Source organism: Eurypyga helias, unplaced genomic scaffold (genome assembly GCF_000690775.1).
Source record: "Eurypyga helias isolate BGI_N326 unplaced genomic scaffold, ASM69077v1 scaffold9566, whole genome shotgun sequence".
NCBI classification, from domain to species: Eukaryota; Metazoa; Chordata; class Aves; order Eurypygiformes; family Eurypygidae; genus Eurypyga; species Eurypyga helias.
In genome coordinates, this window is record NW_010254637.1 from 1 (window position 1) to 13,740 (window position 13,740).

The window sequence follows — 13,740 nt, forward strand, 5'->3', positions numbered from 1 at the left end:
CGGACTCCTGGGCCGCGGAGGGGTGTTGCAGCTCGCTTTCCCTGTGCCGGGGTGGGCTGTGCTAAACCGGGGCCGCGCCGTCGGTGCCGCGTCCGCGGGAGACGCCTGGCTTCCCAGGAACTGGTTCCTGGGGACTTCCCTCTCTTCCCAGCGCCTCAAGCTGTGGCTGCAGTGGAGGGGCGTCGTGCAAGCGCAGTGCGCAAGATGATCTGGGGTCCTTCCAGCCGAAGGGCGTAGTAATCATGATTAACTCCAGTAAGTTTCGGCTTCTAACTCTTGTCAGAATGTTTCTTTAAATAGGTGTTGCTCAAAAATAACCCTGTCTTCCCCCGCATTTGTTATCAGGTTCCATGGCAACCTCTCCTCCCCATCTTAAAAAAAGAGGTGGCTCGTTAAGTCCTATATAACTGTTCATGTCTGCTGCAACCCTTCATCAAGATGATCTGAGTAACAGTAACAAACCCCTTCTGGCAGCCAAATTGCCAAATTGTTGTGGTTTAGACCAAAGCATTAAAAAGTCCTCAACGTTGCTGTAAGAAACAAACTGATTTTAGCGTTTTAATACTAACTTTACTTTTAGTGAATCAAAATACAGATGACTATCCGATGTGCGAGTAGTCCAGGCTCATTCCAAACCACATGTGCGTGAGATCTTTTTATCCGTCTGAAAACGACAAGCTCATGCGGAGCGGCAGGATAGGAATGACCAGCCAGTGTCTTCCCAAGCTTCAGCCCAGAGGAAAAGCACTTGCACAGTTACACATTACTAGTAATTCTTAACTGCAGTACTGTTAGTTGAACCCTTTAGAGGGTAAAGAGCCATCTGAGAAGGCTTCTGCCTGTGTGCTGAATCACTGTTATTTTAGTAAGATAACTGATAAATACGTTATTGAAAAAAGAATATTGCTGCAAACTACCGCATTAAATGATGCTTTTTTTGTTGTTGTTGCATGTATGTCTGATAAAAACCACTTTAATAGATAATTCACACCAGTGCTGTATCAGGAAATGGACTGGGACCAGTTTGACTTGAACCCTAAAGTAATTGCTGCCCTTAAGAAAGGTAACTTAATTTGCCAATATCTCGCTAACAGGTCTGTCACCGGTGTCTTCCCTTACGTAACTCTGTGTTTGTGGGTGTAAGCACACAGATGTAACATTTTAGAACTGTAATTAAGTATTTCATAAGCAAGTCTTCTGAGTAATCAGAAGTGATGGCTTTTCCCTATGACCCAGTAATAATTTCCCTATCGATTTTATAGTACGTGCTGATATGTTCCGAGTAAACGTTGCCTGCCCTGCTGACAGGAATGCAGCGCAGATGGACTTGAAGTAAACGCTTAGTAGAAAGTGGGGAAATTTGTTTTGTGCATAAGGCTAATCCAGCCGAAAGTATTTATGAAAATTCTTCTAATTTCAGCTGACATAAAATCAATAAAAGAGATTTTAAATCTTTCCGGCTCAGACTTGCAAAGACTGATGAAACTCTCCAGTGCAGATGTAGAGTGCTTACTGAAAACAGTCTCTCACACGCTGAGGAGAAATAGTATGCTTACAGGTAATATAGTCAATACAAAAAAAGTGTTCTACTTAAATCGCTGTCACTGGGAGAAGATGAGGTTTTGGCTCCTCGTTGACCCAGTCATGTGATTCTGAAACTGAAAAGGCAAGAGTGTTCTGTTATGCTGTATTGAACTGTTTATCCTAAGGACAGCTCCTCCGAGACCTTGAAGGTAGATGGAAGCAGGTGGGTGTCATTCTTCAGGATCAAGTCTGCCTGAAACAGCGCAAAATGCTTCTCCACTCTGGAAAACTTGATTAGAGGAAAAAAATCCCTTTCCCTGTATAAACTGATTTGGTATAAACACCTCTTCCCAAACCCAGCAGGGCCTAATAGCTCTTCCTGTACAAACAGCTCATGGCAGCTCTGTGCTTAGAATTTATTTTCTTGCGATTTGCATATATCTTCAGGCTTTGGCCAGATGCCAGACGCACTGTTTCGTAGCCTGCTGTAGCTTTCCATTTCCATAACTGCTGTGCCTGAACCTTGCTGGCAGTATTCTCCCAGAGTGCAGCTTTCTGTAGAGACTCTTCTACTTTGTATGTTTGTTTGTTAGAAAGATACTAAATGGAATTCCTTTTTTTTTTTCTCCTTTATAATAATCTAAAACCATCCAAAACCCTGCAGCACTTCAACTCTACCAAGATAACGACCATCTCACCTCCCAGCACCAGAAGCTAAGCCTAGGATGTTCAGTACTAGATAACTTGTTAAAAGGTGGCATTCCTCTAGTGGGAATCACAGAACTTGCTGGGGAAAGTTCTGCTGGGAAGACTCAGATTAGTTTACAGCTGTGCCTTTGCGTGCAGTATCCTTACAGATACGGTGGGTTAGAGTCTGGTAAGTACTGAACGTAAATATTGATTCATTTGCTGTTTGTGTTCAGATCTCAAAGAATATTCTGTTTGATAACAAAGATTAAAGTGATTTACAGCGTAAAATCGATGGAAATCTAATTGAAGAGAGTTGACATCATTGTTTTGTAGTTGAGATTTTTCCTGGTTTGGCCAAAGTGTGTAGGCTTATTCTTTGATTTGGGTATAGGGTTTTTTTTAACTGTCTAACTTCTAACATTTTCTTTTGAGTATTATATGCTCTCTTAAAAAAGGAGGAAATTTCTGTTGCTTTTGAGAATCCGATGTCCTGGTAGTCTGCCTTGGGTGTGTTTTGGCTGTCATCTTTCGCTTCTTTCCACACATCTCTGGGGTTAATTTGGTACCTCAGTAGTTTGTTGTGGGGAAACTTCATTATTTTGTTTACTATATCCACCCTTGTGGAAAAATCATGGAATGTCCAAATGAAGATCTTTCTTAGTGGGCAGTAATTAGCCTTAGCGGGCAGTAATTAGCCTGTGGTTTACATTAGTTTGCTTTAAGTCACATCATAAATCAGAGCGTAAGCAAGTATATTTTGTTCGATTCCCCTGTGTGTCGCTGCTAACTGCTGCGGATACTCTGAATGCAAATACATGTTTCTTCATGCCCCAGCACTTCTCCCTGTTTATGTTGAAAGAAAGGAACAAACCAGGACAGAGTACAGAAGGAATTCCCCAACGTTCCAATGGCACTCTTGTCTCTTGTACCAGCCTACAGCCTTCCTTGTAGGGCTACAAGACAGCAAGTCTTTTTATTACTGGGGTTTGAATGGTTCTTGTTTCTTATGCCCTAGCGCTTGGTGCCGTTAGGATTGCTTTGTCACGGATTCAGAGAGTGGAAGGGGTTGGAAGGGACCTCTAGAGACCATCTAGTCCCTGCCAGAGCAGGATCACCTAGAGTAGATCACACAGGAACAAGTCCAGGCCCATCTCCCCACTCCTGAAGCATCTCACGAAGGTAGGATGGAATGGCCATTCTATCAGTGCTCCCGTGGGAGAATCAGCGCTGAGAGCACAGAACTTCTGAGGATCTTGAAGGTACAGAAGGTGGAAATATCCTGGTGCGAGAGTATGAGAGTTAAGGGAGGGGTGCAATCCTAATTCTTGGAGTTCTTTGTGGTATCTTGCTGTACACTAGACTGTGTACAGTCATGGCAGCAGGTACTGTTTGCATGGCACTTAGAAAATGAAACTCAATTTCTCTGCAGTCTATAAATACACGTTATGTTGAGCCTCTTAAGAGAAACACAGGCACTAAAAGCTTATGTTAAGTACGAGGAGGTTTGTCCTTTAAGGAATGTGAGCAGAACAACAATGCTTAGTGCTAGACTTCTGGGATAGTTACTACTGACAGAAGATTAATCTCAGTACTAAAACTTCGTTAATGATTTAAAATTATGGTGGGTTGTTGATTTTTGGCGGTTTTTTTATTAGTGCTAGAAACTTCCCTTCTCTTAGATGGTGATGCTGAAATACATTTCTTCAGACAGTATAGATTTATTGTGCATTTAATTCACTTGACTCAGTGCTAATCTAGTTTATGATTCTCAGTTCTAGGAGTTCGGCAGCAAACAAAGAAATTAGGGCATCTTTGCCTCCAGGTTATCCTTCTGCCCTTTAAGAATGTCAGTTATGGTCAGTTGCACGTTGGCTGAATTTATTTTATGTGCTCATATTCATGAGTAATGAATGAATATAATGTGCCATTCCTATCCATTTTAGAATTCTGAATTAGAAAAAAATGTTTGCTGCTGGCTCTTGGGAGCAAGCTGGTTTGGTGTTGGACAGGTTATGTTCACAGAGCTCAAAATTTGTCCCTTGAGCATGGGTCTTTTTGGTGTTTAATTTGTTCGGGTTTTTTGGGGTGTCTTTTGGCCACCATCCAGCATAGCACTTTTATCAGCCTAATTAATAGGATAGCAGTGGGATTTGATGAAATATGTGATTTGTGGTTGTTTTTTGTGGACCTGTGCTTATATGATCCCTGTGGATGGCTGACTCCTTAAGACTCTCTCAGGTTCTTTCTCAGCAGTGGTAACTACCCCAACTCCTGATGTGTTGTCAGCGATGACAGCTTCCTAATGAACTGTGCGATGCCATAGGCTTTTCTTTTTGCAGGGTAATAGTCTCCTCTCAGTTTTTAGGTCATGATGATTTACTTATCTTTAAAGGTATGTGAATAATTTTTGCCTCATCATTAGGCACTGTTCTTTAACACTGAGTTTAGTTGTTTAGTTCTAGCACCCTTGTAACATGGCTACAAAGCACCTCCTGTACCTTTAATGCACAGGAGCATATTCTCATTAATCACAGGCTGTGTTGTGGCTCAAACTCAGCAGTTGCTGAAGAGGCTTGATGAAGGGCCAGTAGGAGAGAGTGCTATTCCCATTGCACTGTCCAACTCAAATTTTAAGCCAAGGCAGAGCTTATCTGGTATGTTTTATATGGCTTAACTGTCCTAAAGTTTGAGATGAAAGTTGCATTATTGTTTTGTGAAATGAGCAGCACTTAAAAGGGTTTGCCCCGCTGTGTATTTTGGAGAAATCCCAAGTGGACTGGTTATGTGCTTGGAGCACAGTATCTGCTGTAGCAGCCTTAAGTGGTGTCAAAGAAGCATTACAGGAGAGTAGAGGATTGGCAGGTGACTGAACGCTGGCATTTACAGAACTAAACTGAGGCAGGAAATAGTCACTCTGTGAAGCAGAACTGATCTTAAGGAGGAATTAATCTCCTTGATCTCTTTTTACAAGCGTCTCTCTAAAAAAGACAAGAGTGTGTTCACTTGAATACTGCGATTTTGCAAAGAGGATGGCGTGTATCTGTTGACCAGTAATTTTTAAAACTAGGTTGCTGGACCAGTGGGGCAGAGGGGACCACATTTTTGCTTCCCCAGCTGTTCTTTTTTTGCCTTCAGGTGTTACAGCTGTAGGATTACCTTGTTTGCCTGTGAAATGTGAAACTGGGACACAGTTGCGTACATGTCTAATACGGGAAGATTGCTTGGTCATTTCATGCTCTTCTGCTCTTCCCTTGTGCTTGTTCCTATCACTGTTCTTACACTGTACTGAAGTTATCTGCAAAGAAGGTCTCTAAGAGAATTTTACGTTGCTTTTTCTCTAGATAAGTTAATTTTGGAAAAATGTATTTTTCTAAAAACCAGCACATTCAGCAAGTTTCTCTCTGGTCTGAAAGGTATTGAATGTTGCAGTAGGTCTGAGTTGCATCTGGAAATGGGAATTTTGGCTCCCTGGAGAGCCAGCACAGGGATGGACCATTGGGGTGGGAATGTTCAGGATGTCTCGTGTTGCCACGCACATCAGCTGCCAAGCTCTGTTAGCAGCTTCAGCCACTTCAGTGAGTGGGATTCATCCCTCGATGTAACCCTGTAAGTGTTGGCTGGTGATTCTGGCTAGCTCTGCAACAGCAGCAGCATCCTTTATAAAGACAACATGGCATACCACTGCTACTGGTTTTTGGCTGGGTTAGTTGAGTCTCTTTGTAGCACAGTACTGTGGTTTGGATTTCTGACCAGAACAGGCAAACCATGCCGCATCGCTCCATGTGTGGGTTGGATAGATTACAAGCCAAGTCGGGTACTGTGGTGTTCCGCAGCTGCGCAAAGCAAGCGTCATCCAGTGGAGAGGACAAAAATCCTGTTGGCAGCTGGCACCAAAACCACACGGGGCAGCTACAGGAAGGTCCATAGGAGTGGGCTGGGTGGTGGCGGTGTTCAGCATTAGCTCAGTCAGGCTGCAAAAGGCAGCAACGGGAACTCCCAGGTACACATTCCGAGCGCAGAATGCGTTATTTCTGTGCTGTTTGAAAGCTGGGGGTTTGAGCGCCCTGCTGGAGTAACAGAGGTGGTCTCCCTGACTGCAGGAGCTGTCTACATCTGCACGGAGGATGTATTCCCGAGTAAACGTTTGCAACAACTCATAGGTCAACAGCAGAAGCTGCGTGCGGATGTTCCGGCTGAAGTCATACGGAAGATCAAATTTGGAAACAGCATTTTTGTTGAGCATGCAGCAGACCTAGTAAGTATAGCAGCACAGATAACAAATATATCTTTATTACACTGTAATCAAGTAACCACAGGGTGAGGGTTTCGGATGCAGGAGACTGTAACGAATACTGCTTCATCTCTGCGATTTGTTGCTAGAAAACCATTACGGTGTTTTATTGTGAAAGATATTCAAAGCTAAATACTAATATTTGTTTAGAATGAATCATGTCATGGGGTTTGAGAACTCATTGTGTTTATTAAAAAGTAGTAGACTTACGCTACTGGTTTTACTGCCACTCCTAGGGAGATCTTCATTGAGTCTGGAGGCAAAACAGACTCAGCTTGGGGAAGAAAAAAGACTTTTTATCAATCAAAATGAGAGTAAAAAGAGAACTAAACCCAGATCTTAAAACACCTTCTCCCCCACCCCTCCCTTCTTCCTGGGCTCAAATTCACTCCTGCTTCTCACCACCCTCCCCCAAAGCAGTGCAGGGGAACAGAGAATGGGGGTTGTGGTCACTCCGTCACACCTTGCCTCTGCTGCTCCTTCCTCCTCAGGGGAGGATCCTCACACTCTGCCCCTGCTGCAGCCTGGTGTCCCTCCCACGGGAGACAGTCCTCCATGAAATTCTCCCATGTGAGTCTTTCCCATGGGCTGTAGTTCTTCACAAACTGCTCCAACGTGGGTCCCTTTCACAGGGTGCAGTCCTTCAGGAGCAGCCTGCTCCAGCCTGGGTGCCCCCGGGGTCACAAGCCCTGCCAGCAAACCTGCTCCAGCCTGGGCTCCTCTCTCCATGGGACCACAGGTATTGCCAGGAGCCTGCTCCAGTGTGGGCTTCCCATGGGGTCACAGCCTCCTTCAGGCATCCCTCTGCTCTGGGTGGGGTCCTCCCTGGGCTTAAGCCGTCCATGGCTGCGGGGCACAGCCGGCCTCACCATGAGCTGCACCACGGGCTGCTGGGGAATCTCTGCTCCAGTACCTGGAGTACCTCCTCCCTTTCCTTTCCCACTGACCTGGGTGTCTGCAGAGCTGCTCCTCTCACATCTTGCCCTCTTTCTGTTTGCAAAATCCCCTCTTCTGTTTTTTTTCCCCTTCTTAAACCCATTATTTCAGAGGTGTTAGTTATGACTGCAACTGGCTCGGCCTCGGCCAGCAGTGGGTCCACCTTGGAGCCGGCTGGCATTGGCTCTGTCGGACATGGGGGAGGCTTCCAGCAGCTTCTCACGGAAGCTGTAGCACCCCCGCTACCAAACTGCTGCCACGCAAACACGATACATCTCTTTACAATTTTTCTTAAGGTAAAGCCACAAGACACTGGTGAAAAACTGTTACTAGTGAGAGCTCAATATCCAGAAGCTCCCTCAGTGATCAGAAGCTCCGCGGGTTTGTGTGTCAGTGCTGGTGTCTGTCCGTACCACCTCCATTTTACAAACAGGCGTTTGAACGCTGTTAACGCTGCCTGCTTGTGTTTTGTGGTAGGACACCTTCCACAGCTGCATCACCAAGAGGATTTCCCTGCTGCTCGCGAGGGGCATGGTGCGGTTGGTGGTCGTAGACTCCATTGCCGCTCTGTTCCGATGCGAGTTCGGAGTTTCAGATTCTGTTACGAAGGCTCGGTATTTGCAGACGTTTGGAGCACAACTTCACAGTTTAAGCGCTAGATTCAGGGCTCCAATAATGTGCGTCAATCAGGTATGACACCAAGATTGCTTCTCGCTCTGTCGGGACCGTTGATGAAACGGCAGGGGTGGGGAGGCATTGTGTGCAGGCGGATTTCTTGGTGGTGTATTTAACACTGTCCACCGAGCACTAATGACTGATGGCAACTTCCGTCCCCTTACGCTGGTGTTCTTTAAACTAGTTCATTTTAAATTCTCAGAGTTTAAGAATATAATTTTTTCTTTCATACACTGTTAACGTTCTTAAAGGTTGTCCATTAAAGCTGACAAAAATGGAATCACAGGATGGTTTGGGCTGGGAGGGACCTTAAAGATCATCCAGTTCCAACCCCCCTGCCATGGGCAGGGACACCTTGCACTAGACCAGGTTGCTCAAAGCCACATCCAGCCTGGCCTTGAACACTTCCAGGGATGGGGCATCCACAGCTTCCCTGGGCAACCTTTTCCAAGCATCAAAGTGAAATAATGGGACTCTTCCTTAAGTCTGGCTTCAAATGCTGGGGCTGCTCTGGGAACCCTGTGCGCAGTTATAGCCCGTGCGTACGGGAGGCAGTGAAACGACAGGGACTCTGCTGCACTGTGAAGCTCAGCGTTTTTGTAACTGCTGATGGCTGCAGTCAGAATGCGTGCAGGCAGACGCGCCGAACCACAAAAAAGGCCACAGTGATACCAGTGGGGAGGTAATTCCCCCAAGGTTCTTGGCTAGCTTCTGGGGGCTCTCTGCCTTTTTCCTGGGGCGTCTGAGTGCCCACCTAACAGGCAAAAGAAGATCTGACTCAAGGGTAAGACAAGCCTAGATTTATCCAGTCCCCACCTTGGAAGGGTTCAGCGTGAGAGGAAGGAGTGATTTAAGAGAGCTGCTTAGATCTGCCTTCCCGTGACGGGGTTGGATGTTGGTGCTGGCTCACAGCGGGTTAGGTCAGAGCCTGACACTGAACGACAGCAGTCTGAGCGCTGGCTAACAGAGGGTCCCTCTGTTCCAGTGGAAGGTGACTCATTATATCGGGTCTGTAGTTACAGAAATAAACTGTGAATACAGTAACATTATCCATTCTGTCCATTAAGTTTTGAGAAGTACCTGTAAACTTCCTGTGCTTCGTGAAGAATCTGAATGGAAGAATCATGACATAAAAGGCAACGGAGGGAGTCAGGTGGTGTGTGTTTTCCTAGGCCATAGTCGAGGGCAAACAGCTCTGCTAAGCAGGCCTTCACAGGTAGCAGTGAACTCTGACACCAGGAGCCCTTTTGGGCTTCAGTACCTTTTATCTACAGACACAGCATCGAAATGGCTTTGGGTGTGGGGTTTTTGGGTGTGGGGTTGGTTTTGGTGGTTGTGTGTGTTTTTTGGTGGGCTTTTTTTGTTTTTTTTTGGTTTTTTAACAAATGAAGCATTGGACGAGGCTTTGAGCAACCTGGTCTAGTGGAAGGTGTCCCTGCCCATGGCAGGGGGGTTGGAACTGGATGGTCTTTAAGGTCCCTTCCAACCCAAACCATTCTGTGATTCTATGATCTAGTAGTAGTTAAATTCTTACAAGCTGTAGCTGGCTAAATAGCTGTTGCACTGTAAATTAATGTGATACTTCCCATCTCCCTTCTAGTTTGCTGTGAAAGGGTACGGGTTTTCTAACTTAGTTTAATATGTGATCCAGTAACTTGGATTGTCTTGGCTTTGTGCCCTGCCCTTCTGTTTGCTAGAAACAAATGCATCACTACAGGTCAACTTGCAGTGTTGTTTCTCCACTGTAGGTGAGCGACGCGGTGAGCGAGTCGGAAGCTGCTCGGTGCAGTTGTAGGTAAGTCAGCCGCAGCAGAAGCGTGGCAGTGTTGCACACAGCAGCGTTTAACCGCCACCACTGCAGTAACTCCGCTGCAAACCACCAAAGCGCGTTAAGAGCAGTTGTGCCTTTACCCAGCAAAGCCGCATTTGCTGGAGGTCAGCAGTAACTGACATGCTGTGAAGGGGAAGAAACTGCATCTATCCTTAGGGGGTAACCCCCAGTCAGCAGGTTAGGGGGAAATTCGGGGGGTGCTGTGCTGACTTACACAAGGGTGCTTCTGCATCTCTCGTCTCTGATGCAACCGAGCACATTTTCTGTCTGCCTCAAACACCACAGCATCCAAACCTTGGGATGGTTTTGTTAGTTACTCAAGGAAAGAAAAGCCTTTCTTTTGACAGCAAGGTACCAGCAGGGACTGTTGTTTGAATCCCGGCTCTAATGGTGGTTGACTCGCCACACTCAGTGCTACGTAAACGTGTTTTTGCACGGAGTTGGTTATGTCCTCAGAATTGAAACTGACCCAGAACAACACCAAGTTTCAGGGTGTTTTTCCTGGTTATCTTGTAATTCTTTTACTGGAGCAACTGTACTGTTTCCAGGAAAAATAATAATTTTAAACTCTGGGTTGAAAGTTACACACCTGCAGTGCGGTACCTACAACATGTCTAAACGTACCCTTAGACGGAACCCAGGGCCAGCGGTTACACCGCCCGGTACCTGAGGCTCAGCTACTCCTGTTGCTGTTCTCCCATCACCAGAGGGGACCCATCATGGCTGTAGCCGGAAGACAAGTGCTTCCGTATGGAGTAATTCAGTCATTCTTCCAGGTGTTCCCTGGCTACAGAGAGAACCCAGCCTATGGATTGGTGAGAATACCCTGTCACCTCTCCCTTCAAAATCCTAGTCTTAGACACAGCGAAGGACAGTACATGCAGAAGCAGTAGATCATTCCTTCCAGCGTACTTTTGTTACAACCAAGTGAGGATACTGTGTAATGAACTCACACACACCGATGTCTGTCTCTGTTCCTTTACAGTGTGGCGGATAACAGAGTCTCTCCAGCACTTGGAATAACCTGGGCAAATCAGCTGCTGATGAGGCTGATGGTCAGCAGAGTGTCACCACTGGAGCGGTCAGTGGGAGTTGCCTCATGCCACACCGGAAGCCTGAGGACTTTGAGAGTAGTTTTTGCTCCTCATCTCCCTCCATCCTGTTGCTACTACACAGTAAAACTGGAAGGTGTAAAAGGGATGGAATGAATCCATCCTGCTCCAAGAGTGTATCATCAGAATTACTTAGCCTCAGGAAGAGTTAGGGTGAAATGAAATTCTTCCTAGATGAGAGAAATAGATGCTGAAACACGATACGATATGCAAGCCTTGTCTACGTCGTGAAAGACCTTTTTCCATGTGGGTGCGTGTTCCTGGGCTTTTCCTCAGGAGGCAGGCTTTCTGAGGGAGAGCAAAGCTGTGGGCAGGGGGAGGCTGCACAGTGGTGTCTGCTGTGCCCATCGATCTCCCACTGTTCCTCCAACAAGCTGACAGAGAAGCGGCAGGGGTGCGCCTGCTCTCACCTTCTCTTGCCAGACCCCAGGGACTCGTGTTCGACCGGTGGGTGTTGCCTGACAGTGTTTCCAGTCCCGGGCTGCATTCCCTACAGCCATTCCTCTACCTGTAGGGCCTTGGGAATCGGCTTCAGCACAAAGCAGCGAACCTGTTTAAAATCCCTGGTTGGTAACAGCAGGATTTTTAAAAACCCTAACAAAGGTACTTGATTTTAACATCTTACTGTAAGAACTAAAACCGCACTGTTTTGCACTGTACGGGTGTAGCTTCACAGAACCTCTACAGATTTTTTGGAAATGGTTCTTTTCCACTCTGCTGCTGCTTTCCAGTCCCCTCCCCACACAGCAAATGCCTCTTTAGCCTCTTCCATTTAAGAAGCAACAAACCACACACACCCCCATCCCCCCTGCAGCTTTCAGAGGAAGGGCTCTGTTCGTGTTCTTCCCAATGCTCTGCAGAGCAGTTCAGTTGGAGCTGGATAGCGTTCCCAAGCGGCTTCTGTGTTGCCGCCTCTGGGATCTTCCCTCCTTCCGCCTGGGCTCTTGGCTGAACTGCGCTTCTCGAGGCTGCCTTTACCTGCTCCATCCCTCTGCTCGGGCGGTTGTCAAGGCGTTGGGTGTTCTGCTTTGGTCTCGTCGGACCACTGCCAGAGCGGCTGTCCTGGCCCCGCTTGCGGCGCTGGGTGGTGGCTCACGCGGGTCCTGAAGGGCTGAGACCTCCCCCACGTTACAGAAGAGCCTCCTCCTGCCGGCGTGAGGCTCGCTCCTGTCACCTGTGCGTGAGGCTTTCCGGTCTCCCCCTTCCACCCACTTCCCAGGCTGCCCACACAAGAGTTCTGCCAGAAGCTTACGCTTGTCTGTGGAGTCACGCTGCTCCGCTCTTTTGGCGAAGGAGAACCGCCTGTTCTCCACAGCCTAAACAAGAGCATCTCCTCGCTCCGACACGTTCGGAGGACTATGGCTTGGCAAAGAGGCAAGTCTGGAGAGGGTCCTCGGCGTTCTTGGGGCACACCGTACTAGTGAAACAGCCACCTGCCCCCCAGCGCTGCTCATTCAGGACCCAGCAGCTCCCTCTCCTCGTGGAAGCGGGCAGCTGGGTAGGGAGCAGGCAGGAAAGGTTTTGTGCAGCTGCACCCCCGGAACTCCCAGGCGCAAGACTTCTCCGAGGAGAGCTGAGTACGATGCGGGAAGAGACTCAGAAAGGTGGGGGCTGTGCGACTGCCTCAGGAAGGTGGCGAGGAGAAGGGAGGCCGAAGGCAGGGAACCCTCAGCCAGCAGAAAGAGGGAGTTGAAGTGCCTGCTGAGATCCCACGACTCATCGAATGGGACCTTGTGCAAATGCTGTAACAAATTGTCTGTAAATCTCCCCAAAACGTCTCAATTCCCTGCACTGAAAATAACCACGCACACAGGTGTTTTTTAATAAACCCCAACCACAAAATGTAGAAGAGCCTTCGCATACTCGCCCTAAGGAACAGCGGGAGTGCTACGGCTGCCTCTGCCTCCTCTCCAGCAGTCTTCATGGAGATAAACTAACGCAGCGCAGGGAACACCCAAATTACGCTCTGCCATTTCTGGCCCCTTCGTCTGGGACAGGAGCTTCCCCCATGTGCTGTTCCTCTCACGGCACTGATCTGGCTCTTAGGAAAGTGCCACGGACAGATGTGGCTGAGCCAGGGGAGTTGGTCACCCCCCACCCGGACACTCGTTTACAAAGGAGCCTCACGAAAGCCCCAGCTCCACTCCCAGGAGCTGGCTGCACGGAGCCGTGTTCAGACCAGCCCCAGGCGCAGCTGAAGGGTCACTCCTGTAGCACTTGGGTACTTGCCGCTGCCCGCGTTGGTCCTCCTCACCCTCCAGCTGGAGGCCCAAATCCGACTCGGAGTATGTTACGGGGCATCTCCTCACTCATCGCCACACATGAGCGCTGAACCCCTGCAGTACAACTGAGCCTCAGGCTGACAGTCAGGGACTTGCAGCAGATGAACGGTCACTGCAGCCTGCACCCCTCTGTTCCTGCACCCCTTTGCTTCTGCACCCGCAGGACAGCCGCACGCCGCGGAGAGCAAACGGAGCGTCCCCTCCCTGGAGCCTGGCATGGGAAGCGCTGAACCATGCCTGCGTTTTAATAAATGCCATTTAAGAACCTTCCCTTCGTAGAGCTTTATTCATCTTTGGATTTCACAACTCAGATCTCGTTCTATACAGGGAAAAAAAACCCAAAGTCGTTTTTCTGGCGCAGATTTACACTCCAGACCCTGCAAAGTCTGTCGCCTCTCT

At 47.8% G+C, this 13,740-nt stretch overlaps 1 protein-coding gene across 1 annotated transcript; it reads left to right on the forward strand.

Moving 5' to 3' along the window:
- Nucleotides 1–992: 992 nt before the first annotated feature.
- Nucleotides 993–11,155, forward strand: XRCC3 (X-ray repair complementing defective repair in Chinese hamster cells 3). The gene is made up of 7 exons (XM_010153065.1): nucleotides 993–1,063; nucleotides 1,421–1,558; nucleotides 2,189–2,401; nucleotides 6,315–6,469; nucleotides 7,919–8,131; nucleotides 9,865–9,911; nucleotides 10,933–11,155. Exons 1-7 carry the CDS (start codon nucleotides 1,009–1,011, stop codon nucleotides 11,153–11,155), a joined length of 1,044 nt encoding a protein of 347 aa, XP_010151367.1. The 5' UTR covers nucleotides 993–1,008.
- Nucleotides 11,156–13,740: the final 2,585 nt, after the last annotated feature.